Raw genomic sequence first — 24,072 nt, forward strand, 5'->3', positions numbered from 1 at the left:
GTGGCTCCCAAATCCCCAAAAATTGTATTTCAAGAATTTGGAAGGAAAATAAAGTCTGACATAACACACAAAATAACTCCCAAAACACACAATTTGACAGCAAAATGCAAAAATTACACAAAAATACATGAATACATTACAGAATAGCTCCAAAAGCACACAAACTGTCAACAAAATGACAGGAAAATACGGTACAGAAAACTACAACAAAAATACAAAAAGAAACACACGCAAAAATGCAGAAAATGACAGAATAATACACAAAATTATAAGAGCACAAAAAATAACGAAAACACACACAATGACTTCATAAACACACAAAATGACTAAATAAAACAAAATACTTTTTTCTCCATGTATTAATGCTCAGATTGGTCATTATTTTAAATGCTGACATGAATTGTCGATAATGTGGCCCTCGGATCAGATACAATCACATTTTTGTGGCCCCCGCTTTAGTAGAATTAATAAATCCCATCAAAATGTCCCCAGTTTACCCATTTTCAGGCACATTATTAAATAAAATCACAAATATATTTAAGTGCTTGATTCCTGTGCCATTTTCACTCGAGATACCTTTTAAAAATTGGTTGAAATGAAAACATTTGCGCCCCTTTTTGACTTTGATCCCCTGCCCCTCCAAAGGTCTCTGCACGGCCCTGCCCGTTTTTCAGATTTCTTTTTTCTTTCCATTTCATCGTCTTTTCTGAATCAGATATCATTACAGGCTATTAAACTTTCTGCAATCATACCAAACATGCTAAATAGGGTTGATGGAGTCAGCTGCTGGTATTCATTTTTACGTGTTACATGCTTCCCGTCCCACAGGATTACGCTACAAGAACGAAGTTAGCCAGTATTTGTGAAACCTTTAATTACCGCCAACCGGCAAATCACACAATTCCCCCGCAGTCGTGTGATTGTAGAAGCTGTGAAGTGTCACCAGGTAAACTCATAACCAGTTCAGCTAATACACCAACAGCTAAAGCTGTTTTTGCAGTCGTCCCTTTTTAGATTTGAATGCAGTCATAGTAATCTGAACCTCAACACATTAAAAACGCACTTTAGATGAAGCTCTACTGCATTCATTTTCAAAGGATAACATGATTACTACATGAATCGTTACGCGTTGCGCTATTTGTCCATTTGTCACACCGTTTTCAGTGAAAAATAGGGTATAAATGTGTGATTCTGTCCCAACACATGAATATGAGGTTTTTCCATACACTTCTTTGTATGAAAAGCGCTTTTTATAAATAAAGATTGATTGATTGTTTGATTGATGTTGGGGCCCAATTTTAAATGAAGAGAGAGAAAGAATGTTAGATTATGTTGTTTGTTTCAGAATTTGAATTCAGTATTTTTTTTCACAGTCTGTTTTCCACAATCATGGAAAATTGGAGACCCTATATTTGTTCCTGGTTTAAGGCATCTGTAACGCAGTAAACATGGAGCATTTTAAGGGGGTCTCTACTGTAAGACTTCCGTAGCTTCCACAGATTTACCAGCCTCTGTTAGTTAGTTAGTTTGAGGGCTCTAATATGTGTCGAAACCTCGTGCTTCTAACGCCCTGTTATTTCTTGAGAAGTGTTGTGTAAAGAAGCAGTTTGCATGCATTACTGTGATGAATGTTTTCGATCACTGGTGTTTGTCTCCTCTAGTGATGCCTCCATTGTTATTCATTGTATGATAAGGACGTGCATGTGGCTTTTGTCCAGTAAAACAAGCATGAATCCGTGAGAGACGCCTGTGATTTGTGAGTGGGGCTGAACAAACTTCCTCATTAAGGTGTATGGCAGCGGGGCTGACTCACACTGTTATCTGTCAACCCCTCGCCGTTCCAAATGAACTGAGAAAACACTTCCCTCTGAGGAAAACAGTGGTCACTTTGACGTCATGCGCTCCACAAATGATAGAAAGGCCAAGCGTGTACCTCATCCGGGTTTCTATGGTTACATCCTCAGACAGAGCTCTAATACAGTGTAATAAATGCAACGTGCAACCCTCCTGAGAATAAAGATTCAGGGAGGATTTATGAGCTTGTTGATCTATTTTACAGCAGTGAAAGCAGGTCCTCGGCTGCTGTTTGTGGCCGTGTCTGTTTTGACTCTAGGGTGGACATGCAGCATCAATGCAGACGTGCAAAAGAAGCTTAACTCTAATCCTGCCATTGCTGAGACGTCACAGCTCGGTTTTCCTTCGCCTGCTGCAGCCATACAAGTTGATTTGTCACAAAACAGCGTTTAACAGGCAAAGAAGAGAAAAAACTTGGAGTGAGAGGCAAAGGCCTCTCAGATGCCACCCTCTCCTTTTGCTCCTTTGACGCAGGGATAAGGGGCGCGTACTACCTGCTACATCCTGGCTCTTTAGCTCTTTAAAGGTCTCCATAATCTCCACCACATGTCTCAGCTGCAGCACCAGGATGTGTGCTATTTCAGACTTTCAGAGAGAGGATAAATTAGTTACACAACTTTACTGACCCAGCGCTGACAGGAAGGAGTATCTCAGCTGTTAGCAGCTATGAGGAAGTAGCAACACTGCAGAGATGGGCAGCTTCTCTCACAGCACGGCATGTTTAATGACTCAGAAAGATCAGGAGAAACTGGTCCATGCTTTTATCTCCAGCAGCCTGGACTATTGTAATGGTCTTCTAACAGGAATCCCCCAAAAGAGCATCAAACGGGTCTTAACCAGAACAAAGAGGTCAGAACACATAACTCTAGTTTTAAAGTCTTTACACTGGCTCCCAGTCAGCCTCAGAATAGACTTTAAAGTTCTGCTGCTGGTGTATAAATCTGTGAATGGGTTTGGTCCAGAATACATCAGTGACATGTTAGTCAGGTATGAACCCAGCAGGTCTCTCAGATCTATGGACACAGGTCAGATAGTGGAGCCCAGAGCTCACAGTAAACATGGTGATGCTGCTTTTAGTTGTTATGCTGCAAAGAAGTGGAACAAACTGTCAGCAGAGCTGAAGTCAGCATCTAATGTGAACATTTTTAAATCAAAGTTAAAGATTTTTGGTTATGTTGTTGATGTAATGTGTTTGTTGATGATTTTCATTGATTTTACTGATGACTTTAAATGTTCTTATTGATTTGAAGCTGTTGAATGTTTTCTGTTGCACATTTTGATCATGTAAAGCACATGGAGTTACCTTGTGTATGAAATACGCTATACAAATAAATTTGTTTTGCCTTGCCATGTGTTAGAGCAGAAAAAACCTTAACCCACAGCTCAGCTCATAACCTGAGGTTGTCTGGCCAGAACCTGCCGATGGTCCCGCAAACTTGCTTTAAAAGTCGAGGAGACCGATCACTCAAAGCTCTCTGGACTCAGTGGATGCCTTCAAAAAGCATTTTAGTCCAACCTGGCCTAGCGTTGTGTTTTGTTATACTTTTTACTTGAATACATTTTATTTATTTTACTACTGTGAGGCACTTTGTAACTATTGTCTGAGAAGCGCTATACAAATACATTTTTACTTACGTACTATGTGATTGTCTCTGCTCCCAGGGCCACATTTTTAACATTCACGTCAGCATTCAAATAATGACCAATCTGAGCATTAGTAGAGGTAAGAACACAGAGTATGTGTTTTTGTTGTTTTGTATATATATTTTTGCTGTCTTTGTTTTCTGTGTTTTGGAAGTCATTTTCTGTACATTTGTTGTCATTTTGTGTGTTTATGTTGTATTTTTTTGTTTTTATGTTATTTTATGTAGATTTGTAGTCTCTGTAGGAGCCGTTTTTGTGTGTTTTTGGATTCATTTTGTCTATTTTTTTCAGTCATTTTGTATATTTTTCTCTCAGTGTATTTTAGTTGTCGTTTTAATGTATTTTTTGCTATTTTGTGTGTGCATGTGTGTTTGTTTGGAAGTCATTTAGTGTTGTCTTGTGTGTTGTGGGACTCGTTTTTGTCTTTTTTTGTTGTTGTTTTGTGTGTTTTTGAATTCATTTTGTATATTTTTTCCAGTCATTTTGTATATTTTTCTCTCAGTATATTTTAGTTGTCATTTTAATGTATTTATTGCTTTTTATTTTCTTATTTTTTTTGTGTGTTTGGGAGTCATTTAGTGTATTTTTGTTGTCTTGTGAGTTTTTGGAGTCATTTTGTATTTATGTATTTTTCAATTTTGGTTTCTTTTTTTGTAGCCGCCACTTTCCATCACCACAATACATCAGATCACATCATTCCTCCAATATTCTAATGGGAAGTTTTTGGTTACTTTTGTTCTCTAAAAATGTCTTTAAAATCCTAATTCCGGTATAAATGTCTTCCTACCTCGTAGAGATGTGCATAGGTGCAATGCAAACATCCACATCATTGTCCTTCTCCTTTCACCTGAATATTTAACATAGACAATAAACGTGAGAACAATATTAGTTCTCACCTCACAAGCTGCTGTACCCTCGTCAGTGATCATTCATGTTTGTGTCCATGTCATTGCTTTCAATGCAGCATTCTGATTAAGGAGTAAATGTTTTGACGAGATGATGAACACAATCATTTCCTCTGCTGAGTTTGAGTTGCCACATGTGAATGTGCTGGAACCAGATAACTAACCACAGAGAAAATGTCATCATTTCTGGAACATCAATAGCAAACAGGCAGCAGTGCACACTCTTGTCACGGTGTTTCTGCACAGCCTTCATTTCAGGTATATTTGATTAGTGTCGTGCAAATATGACCCGTACAGATTGGATTTTATGTTGCAATATGTGCGTTTAAAACGGCTTTTATGTCACTATCCATCTATATCTGAGTCTAGGTCAGACATGGGCACCTGGAGGCCCTCACAAAAATCACTTGTTTACGGCAAGTAATAGAAAAAAATATTGAAGAATACACAAAATACATAAAACTACAACAAATCTCAAAATACACAAAACACATATACAAAACAACAGCAAAAATACAAACACTCCAAAAACACACAGAAAGAAACCAAAATGCACAAAAGACTCCTAACCACAAAAACCGAAAAAAAAAAACAAACAAAAAAAACATAATAAAGACATACAAACCCTTTCATATATTAATGCACAGTTTGGTCATTATTCTAAATGCTGACACGAATGTTCATGATGTGGCCATCGGATCAGATACCATCTCTGAGCCACATACATAGCAGCATGTGAAAAGAGGAAGTCTTGACTCATTGGTTAAGCTGTCAGAGAGAAGCAGACTGTGTGTCTGCCACTGGCTATGACCAGGTCTGGGTGCTGCAGCATCAATCATGCCTCAACCACCACCTTTCTGAAGAAGTGCTTGGCTTTACTTAACCTATGCCTGTGGCAATAGAGCAGGTCATTCTCATCACCAAAGCCTTTAACTAATCAAGAGAAACTTAGCTTGTCCTCATTGAGTTTTCCTTTCTATCTTTGATGACTGTATATAACATTGCAGCAGGGTGCTAATCTAATCCTGTTAGTGCTATCAAACAACTAGGGAAGGAGATCGTCTACTGAGCCTTTACATTCCCAAAGCACCAGCACGCACATCTGATTTAGATTCTCTCTGAGGACATCAGTGTGTGTGTGTGTGTGGGTGTGTGTGTGTGTGTGTGTGTGTAACAAACAGACCAATGACGAAGCTCTGACGTACCAACGCAATGAGTCATGCTCTACATCACCACTGACGGCACCGCTTCATCGTCGTAGAATACACACACATGAAAATGAACACTCATGTACACACTGGCACACACAGTGTTACTCCAGACTCTTACTGTCTGTCTTCACATTGGAGAGCAAAGTCATGTGTAATAACAATTCATCTTGAAAGTCCATACTTTCTTTAAGTTCTCTCTGTGTGTGTGTGTGTGTATGTGTGTGGGTGTGTGTGTGTGTGTATGTGTGGGTGTGCGTGTGTGTGTGTGTGTGTCACCGTCAGCAACAGCTTGACCTCGTTGATGATCCCATCTGTTTCCATTCTACTGGACTAACAATGGACCAAAAAGAATAAAGTGGGTCAATGAATTGCCCAGCAACTTTGTTTGTCATCACGAACCAGTCGTCTGTCTGGCCTGGAATTATAAGTTGTTTCTTTGTAGTTCTCTATATAGTTGTCTTTCATCCGCCTGTGTCATGTACGTGTATCGTTCACTGCAGTTATCTCTATGTAAAGCTGTACAGTCAACACATGCCTGTGGAATGTGAAAAATGTATACACAAAAAAAAGGCACAGCAAACAATTGCTCATGTGCCGTGCTACATTAATGCATTTGTAATTTCCCCATCCTCACATTAAAGGAGCACAATAGAGAATTTTGACCAGATTTTTGTCACCTGGTGCACTGTGCATGCCCCTGGAATTCCAGTGCTCATGCTGCATTCAATACAACCTCAAATTAGCATTTACAAGTTGAAAATTACGATCTTCGTCTTCAAAATGTTCCAGATGCAGCTTGTCAAAATATCTCCTAAACATGGCTGACAATAAAGACATTAATGTTAATGTATTTTGTGGTCTTCCAACTTGTGAACTTTTTCAAGTAAGAATTTGGAAAATCTAGAATTCCGAGTGGCCTTGAATGCAGCATTATTGCTCCTGAGGTATTGCTCTGTTTCCACACATTAGCACACCCAACCCGCTCCACGCCCCCCATGTTAAAATTGTGGCCTGACGGAATTCTATACAGTGCTGCTTTAAAACCTCTGTTAAAAAATCGAATTTGGATGCCTCTATGCTGGCTAACTATAGACCAATCAGAACCCTTCCATTCATGGCCAAGATCATTGAGAAGCTGGTCTTCAACCAACTGAGTCAATTCTTTACCTTCAGCAAAATATTTGATACATTTCAGTCAGGCTTTTGTTCTCATCACAGCACAGAAACTGCTCTTATCAAAGTCATTCACACAATGACATTGTGACATCAATCTAAAATGATGTTGGTCTTTCTAGTCTTAAAAGGGTTGATTAGGTTCAGGTAAAGCAGTTTCACAGCTGATTATTTAGCCTAACATACAGTAGCTCATTTAAAGAAAGAAGTGCAAACCTTACAGGAAACACCAGCAGTGTCAAACTATTAGAATCTGAGAGGATGTGTGTGTAAAGCTGTTTTACTCTCACTTAATTGGACAAGCCTCTGAACAAGCTACCATTACATCACGACACTTACACACTGGGACACACATTTACCAACATACATATGGTGGGACTTTCAGAGAAAAACTTTAAGTGGAAGACCAGGCCATCTCTACTCAGACTGACCTGAAGTGGATTCCAACACCAGTTTCAGATGCAGCATCACAAACATCCTCCATGGAGTCATTGTAACAAAGATCACATGAGGGCAATCCTGTTAACTGGCATGTGGGGCCAACTATTCTCAGTCAGGCCCCACTAATCTCTACAGCAGAGATGTGTTGCTTGTATCACAACAGAGACACAAACATTGTCACCGGTGGTGGTGCAATGGTTAAGGAAGCGGACTTGTAATCAGGGTCACTAGTTTAAATCCAACATGGGTCATTACTGTGGGTAAAAGCTTCGGATAAATGAAATTGCAATTGATTGTAACTGATCTGAGGGCTGCATTATCAACATTCATGTCAGCATTTAGAATAATGACTAACCTAAGCATTAATTGAGGTGGGTTGGCATTTTGTGTGATTTTACTGTAATTTAGTATTTTATTTAATTGTCGTCATGTCCTTGGGCAAGGCACTTTACCCACATTGCCTCGTATGAATGAATTTGAGCATGAATGTTGGTGATGGTCGGAGGGGCCGTAGGCACGAAATAGCCAGTCTGTCAGTCTGCCCCAGTGCAGCTGTGGCCACATTGTAGCTTACCACCACCGGTATGACTGATGCGAGTGACTGGTGTGAATGAATTATGGTTTTTGTAACGTGCTTTGAACCTCCTCAAAAAAAGCACCATATAAATCCAAGCCATTATTATTGTTATTATTATTATTTTGTGTGGAGACATTTTGGGTGTTTTTTGTTGACGTGTTGTATGATTTTTGTGTATTTTTTTTTTTTATGATGCACGAACAATCACAAAATTTTAAAGATCGACATTATAAAAATTCACAACAAATCAACCATTTGTGCTACAAATGTGCTACTTCCACCAAAAGGTAGCTTTAATACTGAAGACACTTTTGTACATTTAAACTTTTTGAAGTCCATTACAGTTTTGATCAAAAACTGTAAAACATATTATATCTATCTCCTTTCACAATTTCAGCTGAATTGATACCAAACTTACAGCTACAGCAAGTTTTCAGACTGTTGTGGGAAGAGCAAATAGACAGTACAATAAGGTTTAAAATGTAAGATATCTTAGTCAGTTTTTAATAGCAGTTATTAATAAACAGCATAAAGTTGTCAAATCACCACGTTAGGTTTATCGGGAGTGATCACACACAGGACAGAGGCTGACGTGACACACACAAAGAGAGAGAGAGAACTTAGCGTTGAAACACTCCGGATAAAGTAAAAATCAGGTTGATGATAGAAATAAACAATAACAGCATAGAGTTGCCAAACAACCATGTTGCGTTTGTTCAGAAGCGATTGTGTCCAGATTCTGACTCTGACTGAGTCACTGCTGAGACGATGGTGCACAGGAGCGGACGGAGGGAGTGGTATATCAGTCCAGCAAAAAGTGACCATAAAAAGCTGTAAATGAACTGATATGTAGACGTGGAGCAGATAGGAGGAGACTTTATGTGGAGATGGAAACTCATCAGTTGAAACTGATCAGAATACACGGAAACCTAAAATTTTTCTTGGAAAATTGCTAAATTATTGGAACACGGCCAATACAGCGATGCATTCAAATAACCCGGAAAATACAGTAGTTGCAAATTTTTGCTCAAATACATTTTCAATGTTCATTATTGAATGACAACATTTTAAACTCATTGGAGATGATGTTTGGAAAATATTAGAATTTCATCTCAAAAAACTGAATTTTTTGTAACATAATTTTGAATTTCGCTCTGATGGAAACAATTGAAGTCAATGCAAAAAATTAAACTTGAAGCTAATAAATCATTGTTAAAGACAAATCACCAACATCTCCATGCTGTCTAGATACAACATACTGTATGTATTTTTGGATTTGGATTGTATTAATATTATATTTTATTATTACCTTTCTTTTCTATTATTTTTCCTTCTTTTTATCTTATTTTTTTTAATTTTTATTTTGTATTTATTTTTTTTTTTTTTTATACTATTATTATTATTATTATTATCATCTTGTTATTTGCACATTCTAGTCTAACTACTGTTTATATTTATACTTATGTTTATACTTATTATCATCTCTTCTAGTTGATTGTTTATTATTGAATGTTTTCACTATTGTAGAGAGCACAGTTGACCGAGTCAAATTCCTCGTGTGTACAACATACACTTGGCGAATAAAGATGATTCTGATTCTGATTCTGATTCTGAATAACTGAATTTTCAGTTCTAACAGCTGCTGTGCATGCAGATGATGTGCAAAGTATCTCAGTGACAGAGGATATTACATCATGAAATAGTTGTGGATTAATGATGTATTTGACTTATTGAGTTATTGATTAATCATTGCAGCTGTAGAATTCTTATAATGAGAGAAGTTTTAAACATATGTACCACAGAGTTGTCTCTTACTAATTAACTAAATGACGTCGAGCATTTCTGTTGTGCAACAAAATAGGCATCGACTGATGTAAAATGAATATGAGAATGCCACTTCTTTTTAATCTTCTTATGTTCTGTTGCACAGAATTGTCAAATTTGGCTAAAATTGCATGGCCCCGACTCTTGCTGCGCAGTAGCTATAATTTTGTGTGTTTTCTATTATTTTTCTGTCTACTTGTGTATGTGTTTGTCCCTTTGTTCAATTTATGTTTTTTTGTTTGTTTCCTAAAGTAATTGAGTGTATGTTTGTTGTAATTTTTTGTATTTTTCTGTCATTTTGTTTGTTTTCAGAGTTTTACTTTAGGGGCCACACAAAATTAGACCAAGGGCTGCATGTGGCCTGTGTCTGCTCTGCTTTCCGTCCTGCTGTGTGTGCGTACGGACGGTCCAAAGGAATCAGTAGCCCTGGCAGGAGAGGAGCTAACTCAATCTCACGTGTGTGCCTGTGTGCCGCCACGATCTGGAAAAAACAGACTGTCGCAACAACGTGATTATACAACACAGCACAGCTAGGGGCACAGGAGATGATAGGTGAAGCCAGTGAAGCACGACCGTGCTGTTCTAGTGCAGACAGCATGTTTTGACATCAACTTAGCAGAGTTACATTTCAGAGGGCAGGGCAGGTTCAGATATTAACATAACAGCAGACGCTCCCTAAGATATCTGATGGTCTAACTAGCCGAGTAAACTATTTAAAAGAAATGTCAAGAATATTTTGTAATATACCTTTTAACAGAAGCTAAGATGCTGATGACTATAGATCTGATTATAAAACAACAACAACATAAAAGAAAGATACTCCTTTCATCGCAGCTTTTAAAAGATTAGCCACTTTTCTACTGATAACATTTCAGTCCATGTACCATGAACTCGGAATGCATGACATTTATTGACAGTGCCGTATTTAAAACATTCAAGTGTTGACATGTTTACTTTTACAAACCTTTACCTAATATACCGATATTTATCTAATGTTATAAACCCCAAAGTAAATGAATAAACTGACTCCAAAAATAACTAACCCCCCAAAAGGACAACAAATATAGACAAATGTAACACACACAATCATGACTACAAGTATACACAAAAATAACTGTAAAATATACTAAACAACACCAAAATGACTCCAAATAATGCCATTGATCAACTAAGCGAAACTATTTTTTTTTTTTATAAAATAGCAATTTAAACTTTTTGTTCTTAAGTTTGGCATTAAAAACAGATTTCAGTAACTCCAGGATCTTGTACTTCAAATATTCTAGAATTTGTGGACAATTTGAGGGTTGGCAAAAATATATTTTGATTTGGAGGGATGGAGATTTTATTTATTTATTTATTTATTTATTTATTTATTTATTTATTTATTTATTTATTTATTTATTTATCTATTTATTTATCTATTTATTTATCTATTTATTTATTTATTTATTTATTTGACAGGGAAAATGCAATTCAACATAGATACAAAAGTTTGCAACTGATGTGATGCACATAGAGTATATAGCTAGTGCTAGTTTACAACTCCTGTCCCTGGTTGGGCCAAGATTATAAAACATTCACATACACACACAGCTATTTACAAATGGATACACTTTCTACAACTAAACTAAGCTGATTTGCATAAAGTCTTCATGTTTTTGTTGTTATTTTTAATTGTATGTATGAAAATACAAACACAATCCCTCCACTAGCTGAAGTGAAGGCTCTGGTTGGCCGGATTCGGCCCACAGGCCTCGAGTTTGAAAGCTCTGCCTTACTCCCTTAAATCTGATGGTGACTAAAGAAAACACTCACCCAAGTAATGCAGAAGTCAGAGTATCGTAAATTGTAGTCATAAAAGTCCATTAAGCACATTGGTCAACTTCACTTCACTGTGGGTTATTGTGTCTAAAACAATATATTTTAGGCCAATAAATCATTAAAGGCACATTTGACTTTGTGAGATTTATTCTTCCACTGAATGTCAGTAAGTTTAAAAGCAGAAGCAGGTACAACTGAGAGCAGTGCTGTATTACAACCATAGCTGGTTGTGAGCTACAGATAAGCCAGTTAGGAAAAAGGTAAACATTCAGAGAGATTAGATGAAGGACACGCATGATTCAAACTGTGCAAAAAGAGGCAAAACTGAGTCTCGGCCGCTCATTTTTAAGGCACACACGTATGTTCAGATCATTAAAGCTACTGACTACTGTGGAAGTAGCAGCAGCAAACCAGAGAGTGGATTGAGAGCTGAGATTGGACTGATCTTATCTAGAGTGATCTCCAGCTGTCTGCACTCACTGGTCTGCTCCTGGAACACAGAGGAGGTGTGGGTGTGGTCTACTGTCAGCCTGCTCACACACACTAACACAGGGCTCAACCTTGTTTATGGTACTAAGAGACTTCCACTGTTGGCTCACTTCTACGGAGCCCTGGAGGTGACATAATAAAATAATAATAATGTTGCACTTCTCACAATGTGACTTACTATCTCACACTGCAAGTGCTGAGATTATAACCCTAACCTAACCTACTCCAATAAACAAATAAAACATGTGTCCGTTCACTTTGAAAACAAAAATAAACAAAAATGATTTTTTTTTTTTTAGCAAAAATTCATTTTCCGGTAGTGTGCATGCACATATATGCGCATATACAATCTCAGTATGATGTTAGTCTCTGTAGCTTGCACTGTGACTTAATTAGTCACAATGCGACTTGATTAATAATTTTTTTTTTTTTAAATCCATGTCACCTCCAGGGCTCCATACACTTCTTACCAGAGGTGAAAGTAAAAGATTAGAAGTACTCACATTACTGTAATTGAGTTGCTTTCATGGATACTTGTGTTTTTTGGAGTATATTTCTAAATCAGTAAGTTTACTTGTACTTAGGTATGTGTAAAAAGAAGTAAAGTTATTCGTTACATTTTTAGACCCAACCGTTACTGAGTAAATTATTGTTTTTTTGTGATTCTTCTTTTATTTACATTTCATGGTCTCATTGAACATAATCCATATGTTCTTAGTCGTGCCATTTCTGATCAACGCCCAGCTACTATCTTTGGCTCAGGTTGTGTTCACTACATATTATGTTGTTACCCACATGGTACATTTGACATAACACTGTTTTAGAGTTCATATATGCATCTATACTTAGAGCTTGAACATTTTTTAATTTGTTTATTTTGAATTAATGTAATTTGTGCTATTTTAAAAAAGAATTCCACATTTTGACAAAACTTTTGTTTTGTTCAGGTGCCTTTGTGGAAAATAAAAAAGGCTCCAATTGTGCAAGATTTGTTTTCTTCCTTTTTAAAGTTATACATTAAGTGTTTACTGTATGCAAGGTAACTATGGCAATATTTATTACCAACAATAAACATGGGAGGGTGAAAGTATCTTGTAACTTTCACATTGAGTACTATATAATTGAGCTACTTTTTACTTTCATTTGAGTATTTTATGTATGATTACTTGTACTTGAGTACATTTGCAATCAAGTAACAGTATTTCTACCTGAGTAGGATATATCAGTACTCTTTACACTCCAGTTTTAAAGTCTTTACACTGGCTCCCAGTCAGCCTCAGAATAGACTTTAAAGTTCTGCTGCTGGTGTATAAATCTGTGAATGGGTTTGGTCCAGAATACATCAGTGACATGTTAGTCAGGTATGAACCCAGCAGGTCTCTCAGATCTATGGACACAGGTCAGATAGTGGAGCCCAGAGTTCACAGTAAACATGGTGATGCTGCTTTTAGTTGTTATGCTGCAAAGAAGTGGAACAAACTGCCAGCGGAGCTGAAGTCAGCATCCAATGTGAACATTTTTAAATCAAAGTTAAAGGCACTTTTTTTCTCTACTGCATATGATTGAGAGAGAGATTTTTAGTCATGTTGTTGATGTAATGATGATTTTACTGATGATTTTAATTGATTTTACTGATGATTTTAAATGTTCTTATTGATTTAAATGTTCTTATTGATTTTAAACAATTGAATGTTTTATCATGTAAAGCACATTGAGTTGCCTTGAGTATGAAATGCGCTATATAAATAAATTTGCCTTGCCTTGCCTTGCCTTGCCTTCTGCTTTTACTCTTTCAGGAATTCTTTGCATATGATAAACAATAAAGCAGAGAGCCAACTTTCTGCAGGGTGGCAATACCAAAAAGGAGGCTATTAGATGAATAGCCATTATGAATGGGAAGCAGGTGGTGGTGCAGAGTGAGTCACACAGAGGAAGTCTGCCTCAGAGATGCACTGAGTGGACAACACGCTTACGCCTGAGGAGGCAGCAGGAAGGCAAGCGTGTGTGTTTAAAAGTGACAGAAAGTAGTGCAGCTGTGGGCTGAGTGACTCACTCCACCTGCAAACTGGTGAGTACCTGCTGGGAGGAAAAGCAGAACTCCCAGTTCTTTGCAGTGTCAGGTTACATTTACAGATAAGAAAAGAAAGTAGTCTGCACAAAAACAATGACACACACACACACACACACACACACACACACACACACACACAAATACTGGTCACTATTACTCTCTTAAACACCTGTTCTGAAAATTCATAGTTCATGGTATATGTTAAAGGCACAACTAGAAGCTGCAATAAGCACTTTTTACAAATCCAAAAAATGTTGATGCAAGTTATTAAGCACAACAGATAGGCAATTTTTACCACAGCGGGGCCACAAACCTGTCTGATCTTCATGTCAGCATTCAGAATAATGACCAATCTGAACATTAACGCAGGAAAGAACAATGTGTATTTGTGCTTTTGTTGTTTTTTGTATTTGGGGTCATTTTGTTTATTCCTGTTGTCATTTTGTGTATATTTAAAGACATGTGTTTTTGGAGTAATTTTGTATATTTTTGTTTTCAATTTGTGTATTTTTGGCATTATTTTGTGTATTTTTGTTGTGTTTTTGCATTATTTTTGAGTGCTTTTGAGGCTCAATTACAGCTCTGGCTCAAGTTATCAACATTCATGTCAGTTTTTAAAATAATGACCGATCTGATTATTAACACAGGACACAACTAGAGTTTGTGGTGTTTTTATTGCTGTTTTGTATATTCTTTACTCATTCCTGTATTTTTTTTTTCTTTCTTTTTGGTCCTTCATCTAATTTTGTGCAGCCCCCTAAGTAAACACACACAATGACTCAAAAAACACTATCAGAAAACACCACAACAAAAATGCAACAGCAAACATACTTGGGATGTCTCGATACAACTTTTTCATTTCTGATATGATACCGATATTGCAAACTGAATTAAAAAAGGGGAGAAAAATTGGAAAATCTGGAAATTTGAATCCGATATTCATTTTCAGGCTAATATCGACCTGATATCCGATATCGATATCAGATCGGTACACCTCTGAAACATACTCAGAATTACTCCAAAGAACATATATTGTATAAATTGCACAAATTGACAACAAGAAAACACACATTTTCCCAAAAAAAACACAAATAAGTAACAGAAAAACACAAAACAACAGGAATTCTTAAATTCAATCCCAAAACACACAAAAATACAAAAAAAAATTAGAAATACAAATTAACAACAAAAATATAAAATGACTCCCAAAACAACAAAAACACTGAATTATTGCCCAGAAACAATCAGATTTTTGTGGCCCCTGCTGTGACAGAAGCTGCTTATCTCTGGCCCACAAATAGCAGATATGTTAAACCAATAGGCCAGTGAAACCATTTCAATGTAGTGTCTTTTACACAACCAAGCAAGCAGGCCTAGATCATTAATCACTGGTAGACAATCAAAAAACTGCATTAACTTCTCAGTCTGTGCGTCACTTTGAATTTAACATCCAACATCCCTGTGGTCCAATTAACTCCTCTTCAAGATGTGTCACTAAGGTTATTCAGAATGATGCCAGGAGTAAAAAGGATGCCAACACTTCTGCTGCCAGCAGCAGCTTTTAAGCTTCTGTTTATGTTCTCTGACAGTCAGCCAAAACAACCTTGGAGATGTGCACAAATATGTTATGCAGACGTTAATTTAACAGCAACACGCCGACATAGCTCACATTAGACATTAAAAACAGTTCAGCTATATTTGAAAGGATTGATTAGTAAGTTATGCATTGATAATACATGGACAACTGGTGGCCCAGGGACCACAACTACAGAAATTCCACAAAAAGACAACAAAAATACACAAGGTGATGACAAGTACACACAAAAAATAGTGATATACACAAAGTGGCAGCAGAAGTACACAGAAATTACTTCAAAAACAAAAAATGTCAACAAAACACACAAAAATTTGCAAAAAGATTAACAAATTGAAAACAGAAATACACAAAAAGCGCAAAAAGATCACAAAAGGCACTAAATGCATCCAACAATGCACAAACTGACTTTCAAAACACACAAGATGACTACAAATATACACAAAATGATTCCAAAAGCACACAGAATGAGTACAATAAGGGTAACACAAAATAGAACAAAAATACACTAAACAACAGCACAAAAATGACATAAAAATTTCACAAAATGAACACAAAAACACTCAAACACACAAATGCTCTGATAGTTCATTAATTTAAATGCTGACATGAATGTCAGATCAGACAATAACATTTTTTTGGCCCCCGTTATGATAAAAGTTGCCATCTCTGGTGTAGACATTAAAAGAAGGGTTGATACATTTGAAAATATTGATTTGTAGGTTATGAATGACTAATGGAAAAGATCCTCTTGATGATCCTCTGAGTGACGTTAGCTTCCACAGCGTACTGGTAATTGACCTGCTATCTGAGAGGATGCAGTGTGTGTCTGTGACTAATAACTTTCTCTCAGTAAGGACGCATAGCTGACGCACGACGGAGTCTTTTATGAGCCCTGTTAAAGGCAGCGGGGCTGGGACAGAGTCACACGACCTTTGTGGCTGAATCATCCCGACTCCTCTGTTCGCTGTCTGTAATCTTCTGATTTCTCCAGGAGTTTCATTAATCCTGTGTCCACCTTTTCAACCACGCAGCAAGCTGCAGAGCACGCCACTGTGCGGAGTTGATTATTACTGTCTGATTATTACTAGCTTTGTACTCTGCTCTTAAAGATAACAGCGAGGGTTTGCAACAGGTGACTGATGGGGTTGAATCATTGCATGTGACTGAAAATGGAGTGAGGCAAATGAGATTTTGCTTTTGTGGCCAAAAATAGCCTTATCTGCTCTGAAGTCTATGTGTTGTCACACTGATTTAGGAACTATTTAAATATATTTTTATGTAAAGCTGCTGGAGACAATACTTCTTTATCAGATAAAGACTTATGTAGGCTTCATTGATTAATAAATAAAAGATCATTTGCTCGAAAAATAAGATTTAAAAGGTTGAAATTGCTCCTCAAAAGTTTGTTATGATCTCCACTGTAAACACTTAGTTTAATGACAAGTTGCGTTCACTGCATTATGGGATGTGGAGTCCCGTAAACGGATACATAGGAGTGTTTTTATTTCATTCGGACTGTGATGTCTGCCTCAGTGACTTCCCAACACATTTCTGTGTTTTTTATGGACTGAAAATTGTGACAAAACAATGGCTGATGTTTATTTTGCCGTTTACATGGAAAAACCTGAATCTGGCATAAATTTAATGACTTGCAGATTGAGGTGATATCACGTAGAATACTGGGAACAAATTCAAACAAAAATGGTGTTGAACCAATCATTGTCCTTGTCTGGTGAATAAACAAAAGAAATCACAGTAAGAATTAAGAAAAAAACACTTCCATACATCAGTTAATGAGACTCCACATCCCACAATGCAATGTGTGAAAGTTTTCCAAAAATGTCAATAAGCGAGTGTTTACACTTCAAATCAATACAGACTTTCAAACTGAAATTTCAACTTTTAGAAAAAAAAAAATGAGCAAAAATGCTTCAAATTATTGATTTTTGAGCCCAACACTATGCCTTTATCTGATTAAAAATACTCTTTGTCTATTAAGATTCCTTTAAAAGAAAAAGATAGACCGATAGCAAATATTAAAACAAAGGTGTGTACACTGAGTACACATTTTGAAAAATGGGTCAAGGAAAGCAAAGCATAATAATAAAATAATTTGAGAGAGTGAAGAAGAAGCCCATTATCTTCATTTTCCTTTACTGCAATTTATCCTGTATTGCCCAGACAAGGTATTTAAAGCTCACAGACACGGCTAGGGAGATAATGGCTCTGAACTACATTTCTTTAATGTGTAACAAGACAAGCAACAGCACCAAGATAAAAGTACAGGTATGCTGTTATAAAATTAACTCCCAATCTCCCAGATTTGATTGTTCTGAGTATACTTCAAAATGCCAAACTAAGAGAAACTAGGAGATAAACCTGCTAATGGACCTATTTTAGTCCATCAGCAAGGAAACATGCACACTCAAAGTCAAACATGTATGAAGAACCTCAACCTTAATCTAGTTCTTCTAATCCTTAACTCACAGAATAAGCAGGTAGGCAGTAGGAACTCAAAGATAGAGGACATTAGCAAAAACAAGAAATCACTAGAGCAACAGATTATAGCGAGAGAAGGTAGAGCAGAGATAAGCAGCTTCTAACACAGTCAGGGTCTCAAAAGTGTGATGAGATCTGATCCTAGGGCCACATTTTAATCATGCATGTCTGTATTTATGATATTGATCAATTCGAGCATTAATACAGGAAACAACAAAGTTAGAGCTGTTCTTGGATGTGTTAGTAGAACAAAGATCATAAATATGTCTAAGTTTATATCTCAATAGTACATTTCTGTCTTAACAAATCAATAATAATGCATTGATAGTATAACTTTCACTGTTATATTACGTCTTTGTATGAACTTGAGGCAGCGCATCAAAGGCGGCACATCAAAGGCGGCGCATCAAAGGCGGAGCAGATTGCCGAAGGCGGTACAATTTGGTGAAGCCAAAGGTGGCGCTGCAAAGGCAAAGGCCATTTATCAGCAATATTTTTGTTGTTGTTTTTTGTAATCAATTTGGGTGTTTTTGATTTTTAAAAAGTTTATGTGTGTTGTCCTTTTTGCAATCATTTTATGTGTTTAGGGAGCACACAAAATTACACCAAGGGCCACAACTGGCCCCAGGGCCACCAGTCTTCGATAGATAGTTTGAAAGAGGACAGGTCAGCTTTGAACAGAGGAGGGGGTTGAGACATCACCTCTCTGGTCTGTATAATCCCATCATCATCTTCACTCTGCAGAAAACTCAACAAAATTCTACCTGAGTCGTCAACTGGTTAACCAATGCTACTCAACACCACAGTATCAATCCATCCCAGATCTAGAGAAACATGGATTTGGAGCCCCTGAATAATGAATGTAGTAAAGGAAAAAGAGACAGGGCAAAGAACAAGTTGGCCGGTGATTCCTGGTAAGACAGTCGGCATGGTAAGACTTGAGTTTGACTCTAAAGCACACAACCCTAATCAGCTGCATGGAAACAATCATTAACTACGCTCCTTCCGCCTCCTCCTCTCCTCCTGCACACAGAGCCAGACACTACATTAGACAGTACACACACGGGTCAACCGGAGGCTAGGGGGCCATATGTGGTCCTCAGTCTAATTTTGTGTGGCCACCAATGCAAAAGCACAAAATGATGGAAAGTACATAAGAAACAGAAAAATACACAAAATTTCATAAGAAAATACACATTTTCAGACAAATGCAAAAATGACAACAAAAATAAAACTAAAGGACAACAGAAAGACACAAAATGACAACTAATTTACACAAAAATAACTGAAAAATGTACAAAACTATGCAAAAATGACTCCATAAACACACAAATCAATAAAAACACACTGGGAGGACGCTCTAACAAAACAACAACAAAAACACTAAATGGGGGGAAAATACCAAAAATATTGGCAGAAACACATAAGAAGCAAACAAAGCATATACAAAACAACATAAACACATAAAGCCTTTGTTCTTTCCTGTGTTAATGTTCAGATTGGTCATTATTCTTAATGCTGAATGTTGATTATGCCTATCTCTGACATTAGACATCACCTTGGAGACTCGTTGCATCACCCCGTATACACTTTTTCATTCACAGAGCTTACCTCAGAAAATATGGGTTACAGAAGGGAAAAAGACTAAAAGATGAGTTGGCCAACTGCAATGTTCAGTAACTCTGGACATTATGTTGTGTGCAAGCTTCACATGTGCTGTGCTTTACTATTTGTAGAATTGTATCATAGATTTAACCACTGCCACGTGATGTTCTGGGGGCGTATGTACAATTTACAGGTAATGCTATACTTTTCAAAGCAGCCACTCAGGTAATGGAACAGTGTGTTCTGTATGTACGTAGCTAAAATGATGATAAATGCTTGTTTTTCCTTTTAATTTTTGGAAATTGCTTGAATTTATGTACGGGTAGCAACATTTTACAGTATAGCAAAAAGTGTTAAGAACTTCTGTACGTTGACAATAATGTCTAATTAGCTCCCCAGGGTGTGGGTTTACTAACAGTGTAGTATCACTTAGAGAATGACATTATTGAACTGCACTATGCTGTTTGTGAAATTGCTGATGGCCAAAGCGGCAAAATAATCAAAGCCCATTAAACCGATTTGCCCGCATGTTTTTATTAACTTTTTAAAAAAAATCATTTTCATTGAACAGATATTTTATGAAACACAAGCATGTATATTTACTGTGCTGGTGCAGAGCTGTATTGAGTTGTTGGATCAAGTTAGCTTGTTGTCATAATTTAGGATTAAAATAGGATTGTGAGCAAAATCTACATTATTTGGTCTTACAGCTATTTTTTTTTGATGATCTAAGACAAGCATGGGCAAGTGGTGGGCCAGGGGCCACAATGTGGCCCTTGGTCTAATTTTGTATGGCTTTCAAAGTAAATTAATAAAAATACTCCAAAAACCACACTAAATTTAAATAGAAATACACAAAATGACTCCAAAAAACATGCACAATTACAGAAATTACACAAGGCTAAAACACAAACACAGATATCTTTTCCAAAAACACATTTGAAGACTACACGTAAACACAAAAATCACAAAAACACACATAACAAAACAAAGATACACAAAAATGGTTCCAAAAACAAATAACAATAACAAAAATGAACAGAACAAATAAATCTAAAGACACACAAGATGACAACAGAAATACACAATGCTGACATAAGTTTATCATATGACCCTTGATTCAATCATATCTTTGCGGCCCCCGTAGCTGCCCACCGGATAAAAAACTGTAGCATGTTTCTGTCAAACATATTTTTTTGGGGTTAGGGCTTTTTATATCAGGGCTGTTGGTAAGACCCGAAACCAAACCAGTGAGCACGTGCACTGATCCAGTGCAAACATCTTTACTGATCACAAACTTCTCAGCCCCATCAATCTGCTGTGTGTTTAAACAGGCTCTTTAATGGTGTAAAGGTTATAAACCTGAGCCCATTTTTTGTAATATGAGCAGCATTAACCCATAGGCTGGGGCGTTAGAAACACAGCCCTGATAGGCTGCCTGTGAATGGTGTTAGTAAGAAGCCATCTGCTCCTGTTTATGGTCCATTAACCCTGCGAGCCCAGAACAAGCAGCCTGCCCCCACAGCAACAGGTTCAAGAGGTCTGCCATTAAAACTAGGTCAATTCTTCAAACTCATTCATGGAAATAACAACGATAAGAACAACCGTAAATAACTACCGATGACTTGTTTGTGCTTACATGAAGAAAGGGGTTCTTACCGTCCCAAAAGTCCATATGCATACTGGGAATCTGCCAGCAGTAATGTGATCTCATCCTTTTGCATGGACAGTACACACTCCTCCAGAGCCTACAGGTGTCAAACAACATTTCATTATGCACAGCTTTACATTACATTAGAGCTGAATATTAAAGCAAAAAAGGTAGGATTACATTCATGTAAATCTGTATTTATTTATCAGGATCATTCCATGTCAGTCCATAATTTAGGTTGAAAAGCTTCAAATTGAACTTTTTGTTCTTTGGTTATTTTGTTTCAAAACCAAATTTAAAAAAAAACAAAAAAAAACAGATTTTTTTGTTTTTGTTTTTTAATGTAAAACCAGAAAAAGGAAAACAGGAAAAAGAACAAACACGCAGCGTTTTTCTTTTGTAACATTAAATCTGGTTCTGTTTGTGTGATATTTGGATATTTACAGGAAACTAGGACGAGAGCTTCATGTTTTAATCTCACCACACAGAACGACCGACAGACAGACTTTTACTCTGCTGCGTTTGATAAAATGATCTTGTATCATGTTGTCCACCTTACACTGATGGCAGAGGTGTCATCTGCCAACTTTACTGAACAGTGTTATGGTCCAAATAGTATCCAGATAAACTGGTGACTGGGTGGACTTTTGCTCCTGGTCCAGACATAAAAAGAATCAACGCATACTGTAAGTCACGTTACTGGTGAATTGAAACGTTAGTAATACATAAATATATCAAAACCAAAAAATGGCCGTTACGTAAAACATGCTCATGATATGTGGAACCAGAGGTGGTGTTATGAATCTACTGGTGCGCCTCATTTCTTGAGATCAACTTCATGTGTGTTGACGATTGCCGTAAGCGGTATTTATAACGTGCAAAATAAACATTTTACTGCCCTCAAAAAAGCTGTAATTGTTTTTGCAAAAGCGTCAAATGGCAGAAGTTCAAACATCTATTGTTGCTCACACCAGTATCACAGTTAATAGCCAGTCACCAGTTAATTTGGATTGTAACACCGCAAAACAAAACATAAACGTGAGCAGCGTTTTACGAGCTAAAACATCCACAGACTGAATGACAACATGAGCAGGACCAGAAAAATGCTGAAATACATCCTAAACAGTCCTGTTATGTGTGGAGACCTGGTCCAGAACCTGGACAGGGAGGTGCAGCGGACTTCAGTTCTCCCTCTAATTTTCCCGTCACACCAACAGAACAAGTTATAAAAAAAAAAACTGAAAAAACGCTTCTTATCTGGTTTTTGGTTTTTCTGTATTTCTGTTTTGGTTTAAAATCAGTAAAACAAAATAACCACACTGTTTATGTGTTATTTTGATTTGGTTTTAAAAGGGAATAACCAAAGAACAAAGGGTACATGGATTAAATTTCAGCTCAAAGGTTTGTTTTGATCTCTACAGTAAATACTCTTATTGACATTTTTGGAAAAGTTTCATACATTGCATTGTGGGATATGGCATCCCAGTGGTTTCCAACCTATTACCTCAGAACCACTTTTACTTGCATATAAGAAAAGCTGACATATAGAAGTGTTTTTTCTGGTGTTTTCACAGATTGAAGGTTGTGGCAAAACAATGGTAGATTTGGGGGGTCCAACATCTGAATTTAGCTAAAAATGAATATCCCGCTAAATGTGGAACAAACTAGAACAAAAATGTAGTTGTTCTACTTGTCTGGTGAAGAAACACAAGAAATCATAGCAACAGTAAAACTTTTCTGACAATATCAATAGGAGAGTGTTTACATTGGAGATCAAAACAGACATTCAAGTGACAATTGCAACATTTTACATCTTTACATCAACATTTTATTGATCTATGAGGCTGACACTATGGATTTATCTCATGAAACATGTTCATCTTCAGCAGCTTTCCATTATTAGCTAAAACCAGATGTTAAACATGTCTCATATAATGACAAAGTTGTGTGGTCTATATTTGTCTTAATTTGAAGTAGGAAAATGAAAAATGAAATTTAACAATGCTTGATATTCCAAATGATCATTTGGTTTGTTAGCACCTGATTAACGTCTCCCTCTCCAATCACAAATACGAGTTTGTTGTCCTTCTCCACAACATTGCGGTCCTCACGGACACACTGCATCCTCACAGTGACCTCCTGTCCCCAGGTCGGAGGCGGGGCCTGTGAGTCGCCAGACTCCAGCACCTTCTTTCTTAGCAGATGGTCCTCTGTGTGAGGAAAGAAATATGTAACCCAGATTATTATTGACATTGGTAAAGCTTGCATTACCTGTGATGTCGTTCCAGTCTTCTGCCCTAAACAGATCTTCAAATGTGGTGGAGGTCCACTCCACTACTGCATACTCTGGAAACAGACTTTCTGCAGAGCTGTCCCTCTCCACAACTTCATCTTCTGTCGACGGCTCTTGGAATCGAACCATCTTCCAACTGTTTGTTTTTTTGAGTGTTTTCTGCCCGTTAACTTCTGCCCCCGGACTTTCCAGCGCAGGAGCAGGACTTATCTTTTCCATGCCTTTGCTCTCTCCTGCACCGTTGTCTGATTCAGCTCCAGCTTTCTCACATGGCCACTCACACTCCTCTGCAGGCCCAAAGGCAGGCAGATTGAGATTGTCTCTGTTACCAGGCCTAGAAATGCTTTCTTTTTCCTCAGGCTCTGCCGACTCCACTGTAGAATCCTTGTGTTCTTCACAACGTGACTCTGTCTCCAT

General features: G+C 37.2%; 1 protein-coding gene across 1 annotated transcript in view; it reads right to left on the reverse strand.

The window, feature by feature from the left end:
* Window positions 1-24,072, reverse strand: part of fkbp16 (FKBP prolyl isomerase 16) — a 43,732-nt gene extending 19,660 nt beyond the window's left edge. Inside the window, exons 1-3 of the mRNA XM_028451484.1 lie at window positions 23,634-24,072; window positions 23,403-23,572; window positions 21,371-21,459 (exon numbers count right to left, since the gene is read on the reverse strand). Of these exons, the coding sequence (XP_028307285.1) occupies window positions 21,371-21,459; window positions 23,403-23,572; window positions 23,634-24,072 (698 nt within the window). The remainder of the gene's footprint in view (window positions 1-21,370; window positions 21,460-23,402; window positions 23,573-23,633) is intronic.

The sequence above is a fragment of the Gouania willdenowi genome, chromosome 6 (assembly GCF_900634775.1).
Source record: "Gouania willdenowi chromosome 6, fGouWil2.1, whole genome shotgun sequence".
Lineage (NCBI taxonomy): Eukaryota > Metazoa > Chordata > Actinopteri > Blenniiformes > Gobiesocidae > Gouania > Gouania willdenowi.